Here is an 18,063-nt window from a genome sequence, read left to right as displayed (position 1 = left end):
CTCATGAACCAGGCAACCTTTCTAGGAGAAAGTGAAGACTGCAGATGCTGGAGATCAGAGCTTAAAAATGTGTTGCTGGAAAAGCGCAGCAGGTCAGGCAGCATCAAAGGAACAGGAGAATCGACGTTTCGGGCATAAGCCCTTCTTCAGGAATGAGGAGGATGTGTCAAGCAGACTAAGATAAAATGTAGGGAGGAGGGACTTGGGGGAGGGGCATTGGGAATACTATAGGTAGGAGGTGGTCTAGGTGAGGGTGATAGGCCGGAGAGGGGGTGGGGGCAGAGAGGTTGGGAAGAAGATTGCAGGTCAAGAAGGCGCTGCTGAGTCTGAGAATTGGGACTGAGAAAAGGTGGGGGGAGGGGAAATGAGAAAGCTGGAGAAATCTGCATTCATCCCTTGTGGTTGGAGGGTTCCTAGGTGGAAGATGAGGCACTCTTCCTCCAGGCGTCGTGTTGCCATGGTCTGGCGATGGAGGAGGCCAAGGACCTGCATGTCCTTAGCGGAGTGGGAGGGGGAGTTAAAGTGTTCAGCCATGGGGCGGTTGGGTTGGTTGGTGCAGGTGTTCTCTGAAATGTTCCGCAAGTAGGCAGCCTGTCTCCCCAATGTATAGGAGGCCACATCGGGTGCAGCGGATGCAGTAAATGGTGTGTGTGGAGATGCAGGTGAATTTGTGATGGATATGGAAGGATCCCTTGGGGCCTTGGAGGGAAGTGAGGGGGGAGGTATGGGCGCAAGTTTTGCATTTCTTGCGGTTGCAGGGGAAGGAGCCGGGAGTGGAGGTTGGGTTGGTAGGGGGTGTGAATCTGACGAGGGAGTCGCGGAGGGAGTGGTCTTTCCAGAACGCCAGTTGGGGTGGGGAGGGAAATATATCCTTGGTGGTGGGATCTGTTTGGAGGTGGCAGAAATGACTTTCCCCTGGTGACCTGGGCAGACTGCAAGTTTAGTTAATCCTCAAATCTATATCAAAAATCGAAATACGGGTAGCCACTTTTAATAGTCTTGTTTGTGGAGCTGAGATTTCTCCCAATTCAGTGACACGGACAGAGAAAGAAAATCAGAACCATGGTGTCTTAACTTCAATAAGTTGTACAAAGTTTTACACTTCTATAAATAAATTGCTTGAATTCAGAAACTATCTCTGCATTCCTTGGAAATGAATAAGTTAAATCAGATAAATAACTACAGAAATTCAAACCAAACAGAACAAGTGGTGACAAAAATGCACCATAACACTAGATTATTTCCATTTACAAAGTTTATGTTATTATCAGCACTGATATAATACCAGAGTCAAGAGTGTGTGCTGAAAAAGCACAGCAGATCAGGCAGCATCCGAGCAGCAGGTGAATTGACGTTTCAGGCAAAAGCCCTTCATCAGGAATGTGACTTTTGGGTTCGGGCTGAGAGATAAATGGGAGGAGGTTGGGGTTGGGGGGAGGTAGCTGGGAAAGCAATATGTGGATAAAGGTGAGGGAGAAGGTGATAGGTCAGAGGGGGCAGTGATGACGGGTCCAGAGTGCAGAGCCAACTTGGATGCTTGGGACTGGGATAATGTGGGAGGAGGGGAAATGAGGAAGCTGTTGAAATCCACATTTATCCCGTGTGGTTGCAGGGTCCTAAGGCGGAATGTGAGGCGCTCTTCCTCCAGGCATCAGGTGGTAACGGTTTGGCGGTGGAGGAGGCCCAGGACATATATGTCCTTGACGGAGTGGGAGGGGGAGTTGAAGTGTTCAGCCACGGGGCGATGGGGTTGGAGGGTGCGGATGTCCCAGACATGTTCCCTGAAACGATCTGCAAGAAGTCGTCCCGCCTCCCTGATGTAGAGGAGACCATATAATACCAGGTCACAATTGCCTTATCTCAAAATTCAGCTTTAAAAAAAACATGCTGGCTCTTTAAGAATGAAATCAACTAAACACACCAAAACATGCAATATTGCACAGATAGTGTAGTTTCCAAATGGTTTTGCACTAATTTTCCCACTGTCAAAATCTCAGTGAAAGATCACAATCTAAACGTTTACTCACTGGTGCTGAATTTTTCTGGGTAGAAGCGGATTTGCTTTCACACTGACTAAGTCTGTGTTCAGGTCGTCTTCCAAAGCTTCTTCCTTGCTGAATTTTTGTCCTTTAAACGTTTCTGTTTAAACAACACACATCACTTAAAATTTCAACTCTCACTACATCACAGCAATTGCAAACACCAAGAAAAGACTCCACTACAAAATTTGAAATACTGAACATCATATTGATTGTGTAAAGGCATCATTTCCTTTTCCTTTGTTAATAAATGTCTACACAACAATAACTTGTATTGACACGGCAACTTCTGTCACAAAATATCCCAAGTATGAATTATTTATTTTCTTTACATTGGTATTTCTTGTGAATTGTCCTCATAAGCACAAGATGAAAATCTATCATAACAGGTGCAGCTCTTTTTATCAACAAAACTACTGAAGCAGTATAATGTGTCCACAACTCTATTGAAAGTCCAAATTTGAGAACTAATATGCAAGTGATATAACGCTAACACATTGCTAAACTGTTTTAATGTAGGATTGGTCCTGCGACTAACAGTTTAATTGATATTGACTAAACGAATTGGTTACATTTTCAACATATTGCAGTCATTCACTCAACCAAACATATTATATCTGAAATTTTTCAAAACATACATTATGAACTGAATAAAAATGGAAATTTTAAAAATCAAATGGAAATACCATTGCCTTTGCTTTCTTAACATTATCATTAATAATGTCTGCTTATTTCCAGTGATTCATTGTGGACAGCCAACATGTTCTCAGTTAAACCTGACCACTACAGGGAGAACATGTGTCTCAAAATACTACAAATCTATTTTGAAAATCATTGTTCGACTAAGAGGAAGTTGTGGTGCAGTGATAATGTGACTGGACTAGAAATCCAGAGCCTAAGTCTAATATTCTGAAATGATAGGCAGAAAAATTCAAATTTAATTAAAAATTTGGAATTACAAACTAGCCTAATAGCAGCCATGTTTCAAGTGTTGCTTGCCTGGTTTAACAATGTCTTTTATGAATGAAAATCGGCCATCCTTACCTGGTCTGGCCTACATGCAACCCCTGATCCAGAGCAATGTCATTGACCATTAAATGCTCTCTGAAATAGCCCTAGCTAACCACTCAGTTCAAGGGAATTTAGGAATAGGCAATAAATTCTCTCCCAGCCAGTGACACCCCTATCCCATGAAAAAAAACCCACCCACATAAAACTATAGGAAGAATGGAAAAGTATCAAGACCTTGCAGGATACTCAGCTGAATCTTTTTGTCTTTTCGATACACATCCATGATTTCTTCTATCTTCTGGTAATAGTTCTGGATTAGATTGGTTATACCTTCCATTGTTACATAGACACTTTCAGTTGCTCTCTCCACTAATAGATTCTTCAAAGGAATTGAATGTATGCAAGTTAATATTTGTATAATTATTCCTTAAATATTATAGAAAAAATAATTCCTCACAATGTCAGTGCATTAGCTTAATTTTAAATACACCTTGATATTTAACATTGCGATTCAAAAAATTAATTATAAATATCTATGCAAACTCAAACTTTGATGAGAAAATTAGTAAGGTAATTTCACGTCATTTAGTTCAAGGAACCTGAAGATTTGTAGTTCAGGTTGAGGTTCTGGATGCAAGTTTGCTCACTGAACTGGAAGGTTCATTTTCAGACGTTTTGTCACCATTCTAGGTTACATTGTCAGTGAGCCTCCGGTGAAGCACTAGTGGTAATGACTTAGAAACAAGCAGACAAAATGTGTCCAGAAACCCTAGCCACTCTCCCTTTAATCAAAGACATCTCAGAAATGACGACCAGACTATTCAGATTTCTTGGCATCATGGTAGCCCACAAACCCACCAACACGCTTGAATGACCCTATAAATGACAACAAACAAAACTAATGTCATGTACAAAATACCTTGCAAGAACTGTAACAACACTACATTGGACAAAAAAGGCAGAAAACTAGCCACCAGGATACATGAACATCAACTAGACACAAAAAGACATGACCCACTCTCACTAGTATCATTACATACAGATGACGAAGGACACCACTTTGACTGGGAAAACACATCCATCCTAGAACAAGCCAAACAGAGACACACATGAGAATTCCTAGAAGCATGGCAATCCAACCTGAACTCTATCAACAAACACATTGACTTGGATCCCATTTACCACCCCTGAGGAAAAGAACAGGAAATGGCATCACCAGAGGAAATGACATCACCAACCCAAGGAAACCTAAACAAATAAACAAAAAGCAGGCCATACCACCAGTGCTTCACCAGAGGCTCACTGATGATGTTACCTAGTATGGTGACGAAACGACTGAAAACAAACCTTCCAACTCAGTGAGCTAACTTACATCCAGAACCTGAAGAATTTATTGAGACATCAGGGTAAGTTTTCCAGAGTTGTGATTCTGGCAATGAAACCTTTCATAAACAAAAATTTCTCATGGCGCACAGACCTCTGCACTCAAATTCTCTGATTGTTGTTAAAAAATATCAGTCGTATGTTTTAGAACATAACTTCTAGGTTGAAGATTGAAATGTTCAAATATAAGAAAATTAAAGACACTCGATAAGCCAGTAGACACTCTAATGTGATTAGAAATTCAGAGGAAAATCTTTTTTTATTTCTAGGATAGTAGTAAGGGGTATTCATGCCTCAGATTATAGTGGTTTTTCTGCAGGAGATGAGTAGCCTCAAAGCTCCTCAAAAAGCCTTTAAAGTTTTGGCATAAAATTTGAGGTTTGAATTAAGTGCATAATATCCCCAGATCAAAGAAGCGCTAACAGCAAAATATAAAAAATGCACAACTTTTTCTGGACATTTTGGTGGAGACAGAAAGTCCATATTTTTCACAATGAAAGTTGGAACTTATTCATAAGGGTCCCAAATACTCAAATGTGCACATTGAAGGTAAAGTCGACAAGCTTATATATCTATTTTGAAAATCCCAGATGTGTCCTATTACTATATAAAGCTAAGGGATGTGAATGGGACTAAAATTTTGGTGCTGCCCCTGTGACTTTGACAGAAAAGACAGTTGATTTGTGTTAACTGCTAGGATCAGAATAGAGAAAACTGTCACCAGTTGGGATTTTAAAAGAGCTGTGGACTAGCAGCAAAAGGTTTTCAGAAACCAAAAGGTATTTACAGATCTGAAGCCATAACGAATGCAGGTATAACGATATAGAAGCCATAACAAATCTGAGGAGTCTATAACTGTGAGGTAACAAAGGAGACTTTTCTAGCTAGATGCTAGTTAAAGGATCCAAGAAATCTTGCATCATGGAGTACAGCTGGAACACAATGGAAGAGCAAAGTAAAGACAGCTATGGCATATCTTGGGTCCAGAACTAAATGAACTCTAAAGATCCTGCAGAGTGTAGGGGAACTCTTGGATGGAAGTAAAATTTGAACTCTGTAAAGTGTATCTGTTTACACAATATAATGTTAAGCTAGTGGTGCTTTCGTTAATTAACTCCTGTACCATAAAGATTTTTGTTTAACATGTCAAATCATGTAATATATTTTTGTCAGTTAATGATTAGGAATTTGAATTTCTTCCTAAAAGATACTGGTCTCTACCTAGATCCAAACAAAGTTGAAGTGCCAGGTGTGGAAGATAATTTTGTTATGTTTTCACCATCCTTTAGTATGATGGATTCAAGATGAAGATTATGTTGCACATTGATTTGACATCAAAATAGAGTGGGAATGAATTTACCTTTTGCTAATCATGTAAAATCGATAACATCAAACTGGTAACTCTCAACATATCTCCCTTGCTTTTCCAATTGGACACGATGTATAGTGAGAGACTATTCCAATATCACTCATCTCACTATCACCAAAGGTAGAATTACTGAGTCCTGAAGTAAGTTCCCTAGACCTAAAAGGTCAACTCTGCTTTCTGTCCACAGATGTTGCAAGACCTGATGAGTTTTTCCAGTAATTTCTGTTTTTGTTTCTGATTTCCACCATCCGCAGTTCTTTTCCTTTTTTGTGTAGAATTACCCTTGGTATGTTTAATACAGAAGAGCACCCTCCACTGTATCTAATGCACTATTTCAGGCAATATAACAAAAACAAAGAGCCTGTATCTCCATATGCATTAGTCCAACTCTAAACTGCTACACTTATTCCATTAAAGGTAAATTTATTTCTCTATTGTTATGGTCTACTTAAAAAGTGTTAACATTTTTTAAAAATTCCAAACAACCAGTTTTAGCCTCTGCTATAAGATTTCACATTTCTGAACAAAGCAAGGTGATTCACTTTGGGACGAATAACAGGAAGCCTGAACACTGGGTGAATGGAAAGATTCTTGGTAGTGTGGATGTGCAGAGGGATCTTGGAGTCCATGTACATAGATCCTTGAAAGTTGCCACCCAGGTTGATTGTATGTCTTAACAGCAGTATGTGTTAGGTTTTATTGGTGGAGAGATTGAGTTCCAGAGGTGCAATGTCACGCTGCAACTGTACAAAATGCTAGTGTGGTCGCACTTGGAATATTGTGTAGAGTTCTGGTTGGCCCATTACAGGAAGGATGTGGAAGCATTGGAAAAGGTGCAGAGGACATTTGCCAGGATGGTGCCTGGTCGGGAGCGAAGGCCTTATGTGGAAAGGTTGAGAGACTTGGGTCTGTTCTCATTCAAAAGAAGGTTAAGAGCGGATTTGATAGAGACATATAAGCTGGTCAAAGGATTAGATAGGTTGACAGTAAAAGTCTTTTTCCTAGGATGATGACATCAGCTTGTATGAGGGGGCATATGGAGGGGTGATAGATGTCAGAGGTAGGTTCTTTACTCAGAGTGGTAAGGGCATGGAATGCCCTGCCTGCCAACATAGTTAGCTCAGCCACATTAGGGAGATTTAAACAATCCTTGGATAAGCATATGGATGATGATGGGATAGTGTAGGGGGGTGGGCTTAGATTAGTGCAACATCGAGGGCCGAAGGGCCTGTTCTGTGCTGTATTGTTCTATGTTCTAATTGTAATGTGTAGAAAAGTAAATGAAATGACCACTACTAACATTATTGCTCACAATTACTTACGCACTCTGTTTAATTCTTACATTCCCCAATAATGTCTTTATAAGATGCATCAAGCTTAAAGACCTTTATTTCCGTAGGGATCACCCAGATGTTTGCCACAGTCCTCTGCAGAATTCTCCTCACCTGCAGTGATTATCAGAGGTACCCTCTTCATTTACCCTCTCTTGACTTGGATAGCTTGTCCCTTGTTCTGGTTACTTTCTGAATACTTTCCAGCTGATAACTTTCTTTTTCACTAGACTCTGTGAGGACCACTCTAGATTCTCCGAAAACTTTCATTCTAGGCAATATTCCAGTTTCTGTTCCTTCATAAAATGTAAGCAGAGATTAAGACTCACCCATATTTTGCAAGGTGAATGCTGATCTCAGGGTTCTACTCTGCTTACAATCCAGGTCTACCTAACTGCCATGTACTATGGCCATTCGTTAGTGAGCTACAAATCACCCAAGATCCAAAGTGAAACTAAAGGACTCAAATAAATTTAAAACAGACTACCTCCAAAGCTCCACTCATATAAACGTTGACATAGCCTGGTCTAAAGTGTTCTCAAACTGACATTTAGATAAATTATCCCTTTGTTTAAAATTTCTGCTTAGATCTGATTAAATAAATGGGTTTTATAATCATCTGGGTTCAACACACATGTTGGAACTAATTTAACTCCAACTCCCAAAACAAAAGCATCTCTATGGATTGTCATTATTGCAGATTGCAGACTTCATATCACCAGTTCTGTAACTGCATAAATCCACGTGTTGTTTTATATCATTACCTTTTGAGTTGTTAATTGCTAAAGTCAAGATGACCCCAACCTTTTCAGTATAATAGACTGCAGGCTTGCACTCATTTCATTTATCTCATTTCCACTGGTTAAATTTTAATTCTTAAAATAGAAGATTGTATACTGAAACATGTGAGCCAGTATGCAAATATTCACAAAATACTCATTTTTGTGATAGTCTAGTATAACCCCAAATCGTTATCCAGGTGATGACTCCAGGCTGAAATAAGGAATACAAAGTGTAAATATCTATTCTTGAGCTGTGTTAACCAGTCCACTGTATGAATTTTACATTGAATTGGTTTATAGGAATTGAAATTTGAGACCAATTATGCAAGGCTACGTTAGCTTCTAATGAATATCACCTTGAGTTTCTGCCTATTGTCGTCATGGTTTTGCTTGAGTGAGTGCATTCTGGCTTGATGGGTAAGTGCACGGCCAATCTCCTGTGCCATGTGCTGCTGTAAAAGATCCATGAAAACCTGAGATTCTGCAGCCAGCTGTTGGTGAATGAATATTTCAGCCTTCTTCCACAGCTTCCGCTGTTCTTCTGAGAATTTGGACATCTTTTGAAATATAAACAAAATCCAAAAATCTGTCAGAGGCAAACATTTGAAGAGATATAATGAATGATTTGCCTTCCCCTAATCCAAACACACATACAATAAAACCCTTCTTCTATATCTACTACCTGTTAACCTTAAATGTTACATTACTGACAAGTAAATCAAGAAAACTAAAGCTCAACTATCAGTGGTGATTATTTATTATCATTAACTTTGGCAAACAGATGGTGCATATTATTTGTGTGGAGAAAGTGAGGACTGCAGATGCTAGAGATCAGAGTTGAGTGTGTGGTGCTGAAAAAGCACAGCAGGTCAGAGCTGATGAAGGGCTTATGCCCGAAATATCGATTCTCCTGCTCCTCGGGTGCTGCCTGACCGGCTGTGCTTTTCCAGCAACACACTCTCGACAGATTATTTCTGTACCTCATTATCCTGTAGCTTCATGTTTCCATCCTCAAACTGATCCCAGATAGGGGGTTCCTTCATCCGTTGTTCCTCAAGTTCATTGAGTAGACTTTTTGCCTTGAAAAGCTTCATTTCTTTGAGTATCATGAGACTGAAGTGCCTCAGAGTTAGCTGCCTTACCATGGGCTGTAAAGCTACCTGGTGCTCCAGAATAATGCCTTCAGAAACCCTGGAAGAATGAATAAGTGCAAAAAGTGATCACATACACAGATTATTCATACAGTGCTTGGTTCTTAGCACCACAGGTTCTCCAATGCCTTGGGCACACAGGGGCAGTTGAATCGAACTAGGATTTGTATGTGTCCACAATGAGGAAGCAGATAAACTTTGCCATTTATTGTTAGAGTATAGTAGACAGCTTCAGCAATGATTTAGAAAGTAAACGCATTGTCTTGTTTAGCACAAGGTGACTCAGTCCATACCCAAAATTAAAAGTAGAAGGTGCTGGAGAAATTTAGCAGGTCTGGCAGCATTTCTAGACAAAGTAATAGAATTAAATGTTTGAATTTGATATGACTCTTGTTATGGTGGTATAGTGGACAATGAAGAAGGTTATAAACGATTACAAAGAGATCTTGATCATCTGGGTCAATGGGCTGAGGAGTGGCAGATGGAACTTAATTTGGATAAATGTGAGGTATTGCATTTTCATAAAACAAAAAAGGGCAGGACTTATAAAATTAATAGTAGACCCCTGGGTGGTGTTGTAGATCAGAGAGACCGAGGAGTTCAGGTACGTAATTCTTTTAAACTTGCATCACAGGTAAACAGGGTGGTTAAGACAGTGTTTAGCATGTTTGCCTTCATTGCTCAGACCTCTGAGTACAGCAGCTGGGACATGTTGCTGAGGTTGTACAGGATGCTGGTGAGGCCTCTTCTGGAGTACTGTGCACAGTGCTGGTTGCCCTGCTATAGGAAGGATGTTATTAAATTAGAGAGGAATCAGAAAAGATTTACAGGCTATTGCCCAGAATTGAAAGTTTGAGTTATAAGGAGAGGTTAGAAAGGCTGGGATCTATTCCACTGGAGAGTCAGAGGTGGAGGGGTGACATTATAAAGGTTTATAAAATCATGAGGAACATAGATAGGGTGTATCGCAAAGATCTTTTCCCTCGGGTGTGGGTATGCTTTTAAGGTGAGAGAAGGAAGTTTTAAAAAGGACATAAGGAGCATTTCTTTTTACGCAGAGAGTGGTTATTGTGTGGAATGAGGAAGTGGTGGATGTGGCTACAGTTACAACATTTAAAAGACATTTGGATAGGATAGGTTTGGATGGATATGGGCCAAATTTAGACTCCAGTGGGGCTAGTTTAGTTTGGGAACATGGTCAACATGAACTAGTTGGACTGAAGGTCTGTTTCCATGCTGCATGATTCTATGCACTTCCAGCATCCACTGTATTTTGCTTTTTTAAAGGTACACACCTCCTGTATTGAGTTTTAGCCAATACTAATGGCTCTGATCTCAGCAGTTCTAAGCTAAAATCAGCAAAGGAACACAAGATTAAATCCAAAGATTCCTGCTTGCAAGTTCATTGCACGTGAGAGAATAATGGTATCAAACTTAATTATGAAGACTTGCATTGATGCTAACACTTGTGGTCTAAATCCTAAATAAACAAACAAGTTCTTGGACAGAGAGGCATGCCATTTTGAAACAGCATCCCAGCAAGACCCAGTGTGTGCATCATTGGGTAAGAAATACTGAATTTATATTTTGTACAAGCCTAAGTTAGTTAGTAGTTGTCATTAAATTAAAATATGTAGTTTAACATTTATAGATGCCAGCCTTAAGCACAGGTTTGCTTGCTTGAAAGATCACCTTAACTAAGAACCAGCTAAAACTGGGTTCTCATGAGGTGATTCAGATAAGTTATTTTGTGTGGGGAGCAAACATAAGTAGCCACCTTAGTGCGATTTAGCACTAACATTTCCCCTAGTTTGGGCCTAATCTCACTGGAGTTTAGAAGAATGATTGGCAATCTTTCTGAAACATTTAAGATTCTTAGGGGGCTTGACAAGGTAAACGCTGACAAGTTGTTTCCCCTTGTGGGAGAATGTAGGGCTAAGTGGGCTTAATTTCAGAATAAGGCATCATCCATGGATTTTTTTTTCAAAATAGCAGAGTGCCATAGAAGCTCCACGGTTAAGTACATTAAAGGCTGAGATAGACAGATTTTTAAATCAGTAACGGAATCAAAGGAGATGAGGAAAAAGTAGGAAAGTGAAGTTGGGGATTATCAGATTAGCCACGATCTCCTTGAACAACTCAATGGGATAAATGGGCTACTTCTGCTCCTATACATTATGATCTTATAAAAATAAGCACATCTGGGAAAGAAAAACAAAACACTTAGATTGCTTAAGCAACTAATTGTATCACCTAATATGGCAGAGTTGCATAAGACAAAATGGTCATAGCTGACTTCAGTCAGATTTCTGCACTTTTAAGTGAAGGGCAGAACATTCAAGGAAACAAAAGTTAATGAATAATGAAAATATAGAGGAATAGTTTAATTGAATCACATAATGGCATGAGTAACTTTCCAATTTGGTCACCATTAAATAATTCATACTTACTTCTCATCTAGGTCACTCTGCCTCAGTAGGAATCCTTGAATGATCTTCTCCTGCTTATCGACCAGATATTTCTGTTTCACCGAGTTGATTACTTTCTCATCCATCCATACCTAGTTTTTGCATTGAGAGATGGAATTTTCACACAAAGTCTGTACTTTCAAAATGAGTACCCATCTATACAAATACATAAATCTCAACTAAAAGTAGACCATTCAGCTGCCTGAGTCCACTTTAGCATTCAAGGTGGTTATGGCTGACCTGTTTATGTGACTTTGTGACACATTTCCACCTACTCCTGATATATTTTTGATCAGCAAAGAAATCAAAAGTTATCTATCTCCCTATTAAAACTTTTCAATTATGCTGTTTCCACTGTCTTCTGAGGTCGTGTGGGCGGCACGGTGGCACAGTGATAGCACTGCTGCTTCACAGCGCCTGAGACCCGGGTTCAATTCCCACCTCAGGCGACTCTCTGTGTGGAGTTTGCACATTCTCCCCGTGTCTGCGTGGGTTTCCTCCGGTGCTGCGGTTTCCTCCCACAATCCAAAAATGTGCAGGTTAGGTGAATTGGCCATGCTAAATTGCCCGTAGTGCTAGGTGAAGGGGTAAATGTAGGCGAATGGGTCTGGGTGGGTTACGCTTCGGCGGGTCGGTGTGGACTTACTTGTTGGGCCAAAGGGCCTGTTTCCACACTGTAATTAATCTAATCTAATATTGTCATAGAGATGTACAGCATGGAAACAAACCCTTTGGTCCAACTCTCCCATGCTGACCAGATATCCAAAACAAATCTTGTCCCATTTGCCAGCACTTGGCCTGATGCCCTCTAAACCCTTCTTATTTATATACCCATCCAGATGCCTTTTAAATGTTGTAATTGTACCAGCCTCCATCAATTCCTCAGGCAGCTTATTCCATACATTCACCACCTTCTGTGTGAAAAAGTTGTCACTTAGGTCCCTTTTAAATCTTTCCCCTTAGTGAGTTCCATAGTGCACAACCCACAAAGAAAACATTCTTCCAATCCCTGTCCTCATTTTAAAACAGTTCTGCTAGTTCTGCCCTTGGTTCTACACTAACCCACATGAAGAAATATCAATTTCACATTCACCTTGTCAAAAACATTTAGGATGTTATATCTTTCAATCAAAGACACTTCACTATTCTAATCTCCACTGAAAACAAACCCAGTCTGTCCAATCTTTCCTCGTAAGACTAGCTGCTAATTCTAGGTATCAATCTAGTAAACCTCCTTTGAAACATCTTCAATTTATTTACAACTTTCCCTAAATAAAGAGACCAAAACTGTACACAATATTCAAAACATTGTTTCATCAATATCCGAAATAACTGAAGCATAACATCGTTATTTTGATCAATTCCTCTAGTAATAAAGGATAGCGTTCCATTAACTCTAATGATTACTTGTTATACTTGCATGCTAACTTTCTTTCGACTCATTCACTAGAAAATTCACCTCGAATTCTGTTACCTCCTCATGTCTCTTCACATCATACATTCCTATCTATCATTGTATTAGCAGCAAATTATCTACTATGCCTTTGCTTCCCTCATCTAAGTTGTTAATAAGACTCCAGTCAATCATAAAAAATGTCATACTCCTTATTTTCTGCCAACCAGATTATCCCCCATACCAACTGCTTCTACTTTACACAATAACTTTTGATGTGAAATCTTGTCAAATCCAAGTGCAGTTAATCTACAGGCTATCCTTTTTCCACAGCATATGTTACACCTTCAAAGAACAACAGTAAATTGTTTAAACACAAAACCATGTTGACTCTTCGTGATCACTTTGAAAAAAACAATATAAATGACAGAGAGAGAGGGAGAGAGAGAGAGAGAGAGAGTCTAGAATGATTAGCTTGCTTTCATTTAAAAAAAAGAAATTATTTATTTTGCTTAGTGGAAAGCCCCTGAGCTTAGAAAGCTTTTTTGAGTCAATTTGCAGTAGTACTGATTGAAGTTTCTTTTTGAAGAAACATGTTAGCTTAGAATGGTTAGGATATACATTACCTCAGTGTTAATATTTCAGTTGAAATTCCAGATTAGAAGTATTTGATTAGCACTCTGAATGGGTTATTCGAAGCTGAGAAAGTCTCAGCTCAGTTGTGAGAATAATCAAGGAAGAGGTGATCAAACACTGGGGATTGGAAGAAACTGTTAAATCAAATCTATAGATACAATAGGATGGAGAATTCTCTGGTGTTCGAGTTCTGTAAAATTATAGTGTTGGGATTATATTTTTTTACTGTGTTTTGAAATTTTTTAAACTGTATTTCTATGTGAAGAGTTTGGTTTATTCTTTGTTATCTTCATTTCATTTGTGTAATAAATATTGAGTTATTGTTAAAATAATCTACAACATTGCATGTCTGCATTTGAGTGGAAGACCACCACATTAAAATGAACAAAATACGATCCATAAACCCAGATTTGTGTCAGGAATCTGACATGACCAGTAATAACATTATCTGGGATCATAACAATTCTAACATCTTCTCCATGATAGATATCCACCTTACTGGCTGTTAGTTTCCTTTTTAACCACCTCCCTTTCTTCTTGAACAGAAGAATTCATTGCTAGTTCTAGAATCTAGTGAACTTTGGAAAATTAAAACCAATACATCTGCTACCTCATCAGCTGCCTCTTTTAAGACCTGAGGATGAAATCCATCAGAACCCAAGGACCTGTCAGCCTGAAGCCCCATTAATTGGTTCAGCATTGCTTCCCTAGCAATGGTAACCTGACAAAGGTTTTCTCTTCCTTCCGTGTCATGATGACAGCTATTACTGAGATGTTTTTTATACCCTCTATAGCAAAAACAGAAGCAAAACACTAATTAATTTCATCTGACATTTCTTCATTATGTATTTACTCACCATTTTCATTCTTTACAGGACAAAAATATTTCCCTTTTCACTTTTTAGTTACCTGTAGAAACTCTTGTTACACCCTTTTACATTTCTAGCTCGCTTTCCTCATACACCAATTTATTTCTCTTGATTAACCATTTAATCTCTAACTAATTCAAGTACCTGGTCAAATAATTAATAACCTGAATACTGGTCACCAGATCAACATTTGACACGTGGAAATGGGCAAAATAGAATGGAAGAGAATTACAAAACAAAAAAGGGACTGCCAATAATTTATTTTGCATACTTGTTTCACTTGGGCCAGTTCTTCTTGAAACCGTTTCAAATGTTGTTTTCTTTCTGCTGCTGCTGCTTTTTTTCTTGCTGTTAGGTCTTGCAGCAGACGGCTTCTTAGAGATTCCATTGCAGATAACGATACATTGGCTAGTTTTGGTAGGGTTTCTGTGAAGAGCTCCTCAATCAGTATGTCCAGAGTCCGTGATGATGTAGAATGCAGATTCTGTATGATACAGCAGTTCTTATTTTGCTATGTGTCTACTTTAGTAAGATAACAGCAGTTTCAATTTTCTGTAGTTGAAACCAACGAGGAAAACACCAAAGAATAATTTTCAACTCAACTGTTTGCAAAGTGTAATCTACCCTGTGCAAACCTCACATTTGGTTCTACAGCTTTCGATGTAACTTATTTTCACTTCATGCTATTAGTGAATAGCCTCATCCACTAGAACCATGCAAAGCATGGAAAAGTGCTGTGTACAAACTTCTGAACAAAATAAATATGGAAATCATGTACAACATCTGGATTTATGATGTGTGATACTAGTGTAGGAGCCTTCTCAGTGAAGGCAAAAAATTAGAAAATGATCCCAATACATTTCAAATTTATGATTTCACTTTACTCACACATGACAAATATTTTGAATGCAGGCTTGAAAATAATTGGTTAATTTAAGGACTGTGCGGCACACTAGTTTATATGCAGTTCCCTCACCTTGAAAAACTGAGTATTAGTGATATAGACAAGTCTCCCCAGATTTCTGATTATGATAGCTAAGGTGAAATATATTGAAGCAATCTTAATCTAATGCTGCAGGACTACAGAATGGGACTTTGCATACTACAGCAGATGTTGCAATAAACTGTCAGACACACTCAACCAGAAGGATGGCTGGCTGGTAAAGTACATTGAAATATCACACTGCTGCATAATGTTACACAAATCTGTTTGACAGGTAAGGGAAAGAACATGGAGGTAAGATTGACATTAGATTGCTTCAACAGGAGCCAGGCCTAGATATGATGGATGAATTGCCTTTTCCATGCTATAAACTTCCATGATTCTGTGACTCTTGGAGTTAAAGCAGCTATACTCTTCACAAAACTCTACTCTTAAGTCGCCGTCAAAACATTCAATTTTTCCAGGGAACAAAAACAAAATATCTCACTTCCTTGAATAGACAATCCTCATCTGGAAAAGTACAAATGCAGGTCATCCTCAATTTTGCGTTGCTCCACTTCAAGTCAATTCATTTGAATCTCAATGATTTTCTTTGAGTTGTTTCTTTAAATTAGATCATTTCTGTTTCACTGTTGTTACTTCCAGGTGTTGCCTATCCCCTCAATGCTGCCTTTTCCCCCCATCCCACAGCATTTCTTTCTGTGCTGCCCTTGTTCAGCTTGCCTCCTGGTATTGCTTCCCCTTGGCCAATGTATTGCACTTATTCTATATTTTATTTTGTAAGTTATTTCAGTTAGGAATGCTCAGTGCTATACATGCATGGTCTTGTATTGCAACTTGTACATTTGTTTATCTGGGCAAGGAAATGCCCGAAGGAACCTAACCTCAAGTTTATCTTTGATTTCTACAGGAACCCCTGAATCACTTAAGTCCATTCATTTAAAATCAAGATTTTCAGGAGTGGAACCCACAAATTTAAGGGAGGACTGGTTGGTAATAACTAAGTAAAACAATTCTATATGTTTTCAATTTCATGAAGCATTTTTGGTTATGCATCCAGATCTGACGCTACAGGCAATCCCTGGCTTACAAATGGATTCTGTTCAGGAGTATGTTTGTGAGTCAATTTGTACACAAGTCAGAACACAATCGATTACAATACCTGTTCATAAGCATGGGTGAACACTCACCTATCAGATCCTTCAAATTAATAGTAATTTGGAATCTTGTTCCTAAGTACAAATGTTTCTAAGGTAAACATAAGTTGGAAACCACATGCATATTCAATTTCAGCTGCAAAATTGGTGGTGAAGGTTTGTAAAGGGTGTAATTTACCATTTATAGGGAGGAGTGGCCCATTGTGGATTTTCAAAACCTATTATACCATTAGTAAAAGCACTTAATCAGTGTTAAATAGTAATCATGACTTATGGCAGTGTATAATAAATTGAGGCTATAAAGGTCATGACCGAACAAGAAATGGTACATCATTAAATCCTTTGCTCTAAATCAGGAAAAGCCTATGGCAGCATTGGAATGCTATTGAAACTTTACACTCCTTAAGTTTCAGTCAGCAGAATAAAACCTTTTAATTTTTTTTGTAAAATGTGTCAAAAACTGAAATCTATGTAGGGGTAATCTGTGAAATAGAGTTAATGGATCCTTACCTTCCACAGCTTAGTAATTGCCTTGATATCATTACGATCCTCTTTGTCCTCAACGTCATAGCGGGTCTGTCTGTGTCTCTCTGTGAGCTCATGATAACTCTATAAAATTCACAACTATATTATGTTATGTCAAGCGATCAATAAACAAGTGAAATGTCTTCATTCAATCTGCTCGTAATCTGTTCTAATTAATTTTAGAATGCACAAAGAATTAAATAGTTGAAGGAGACATTATTCTGAAGATCTACAGAGAGAAAAATGTAGCACAGCACATTTGTCACAACATTTTCACAGAGACACAAAAATAAAAATCTCTTTTTGAAATATCCAAATTCAGCATGAAGGGAAGAATAACAAACCAAACATTCACAAAAACAGAAACTGCTGGAGAAACTCAGCAGGTCTGGCAGCATTTGTGGTCAATTCTGAAGAAGGGTTAATGGACTTGAAATGTTAACACTCTATTTTCTCTTCACAGTTGCCCTGGCCTGCTGAGTTTCTCCATCAATTTGTGTTTTTGCATGTTTCTGACTTCCAGCATCCACACTTCTTTGCTTTATGTTAACTCAACACCCACTTTCTCTAGCATGTTGTTTCCCTTGTGTCAAAACACAGAGGCGTGCAGGATTACAATCGAATCCAGTTCAAAAAAAAGTATGACTGAAACTTCCCCAGCTACAACTCAATCTATCTGGTGGTCTGTCAATAGGCTTTTTAATGATCAGACACTTGGACTCTTTGTACAAGTGACTGAACATTAATCAACAGAACTCCTCACGCAGAAAACTTTACACCAGGGAAGAAATTTACAGAATAGGAAGGAAGAAATTGGTTGACATTGTGTGAGTTCTATCAGTATGAAACAGGGGTCAAAATGATCAAATTCCCAGGAAGTATATACGTTGTATCCAAAGACAATGCAAATGCTTCGAGAGCAATATTGGAATCAGATAACATTCGGGCATGCCAGCAGTTCCCTTAAAATTGGCATCTGCTCCATATGTTAACGAGAGGCCAAGTG

At 38.8% G+C, this 18,063-nt stretch overlaps 1 protein-coding gene across 1 annotated transcript in view; it reads right to left on the bottom strand.

Annotated features, from left to right (window-relative positions):
- LOC140485654 (evC complex member EVC-like) overlaps positions 1–18,063 on the bottom strand; it is a 50,522-nt gene that overhangs the window by 10,614 nt on the left and 21,845 nt on the right. Inside the window, exons 11-17 of the mRNA XM_072584029.1 lie at positions 17,043–17,141; positions 14,704–14,916; positions 11,517–11,626; positions 8,896–9,106; positions 8,272–8,472; positions 3,285–3,429; positions 2,028–2,139 (exon numbers count right to left, since the gene is read on the bottom strand). Of these exons, the coding sequence (XP_072440130.1) occupies positions 2,028–2,139; positions 3,285–3,429; positions 8,272–8,472; positions 8,896–9,106; positions 11,517–11,626; positions 14,704–14,916; positions 17,043–17,141 (1,091 nt within the window). The remainder of the gene's footprint in view (positions 1–2,027; positions 2,140–3,284; positions 3,430–8,271; positions 8,473–8,895; positions 9,107–11,516; positions 11,627–14,703; positions 14,917–17,042; positions 17,142–18,063) is intronic.

The sequence above is a fragment of the Chiloscyllium punctatum genome, chromosome 14 (assembly GCF_047496795.1).
Source record: "Chiloscyllium punctatum isolate Juve2018m chromosome 14, sChiPun1.3, whole genome shotgun sequence".
NCBI lineage: Eukaryota > Metazoa > Chordata > Chondrichthyes > Orectolobiformes > Hemiscylliidae > Chiloscyllium > Chiloscyllium punctatum.
Note: the sequence above shows the minus strand (reverse complement) of the source record. Positions and strands in the feature narration are given on the sequence as shown.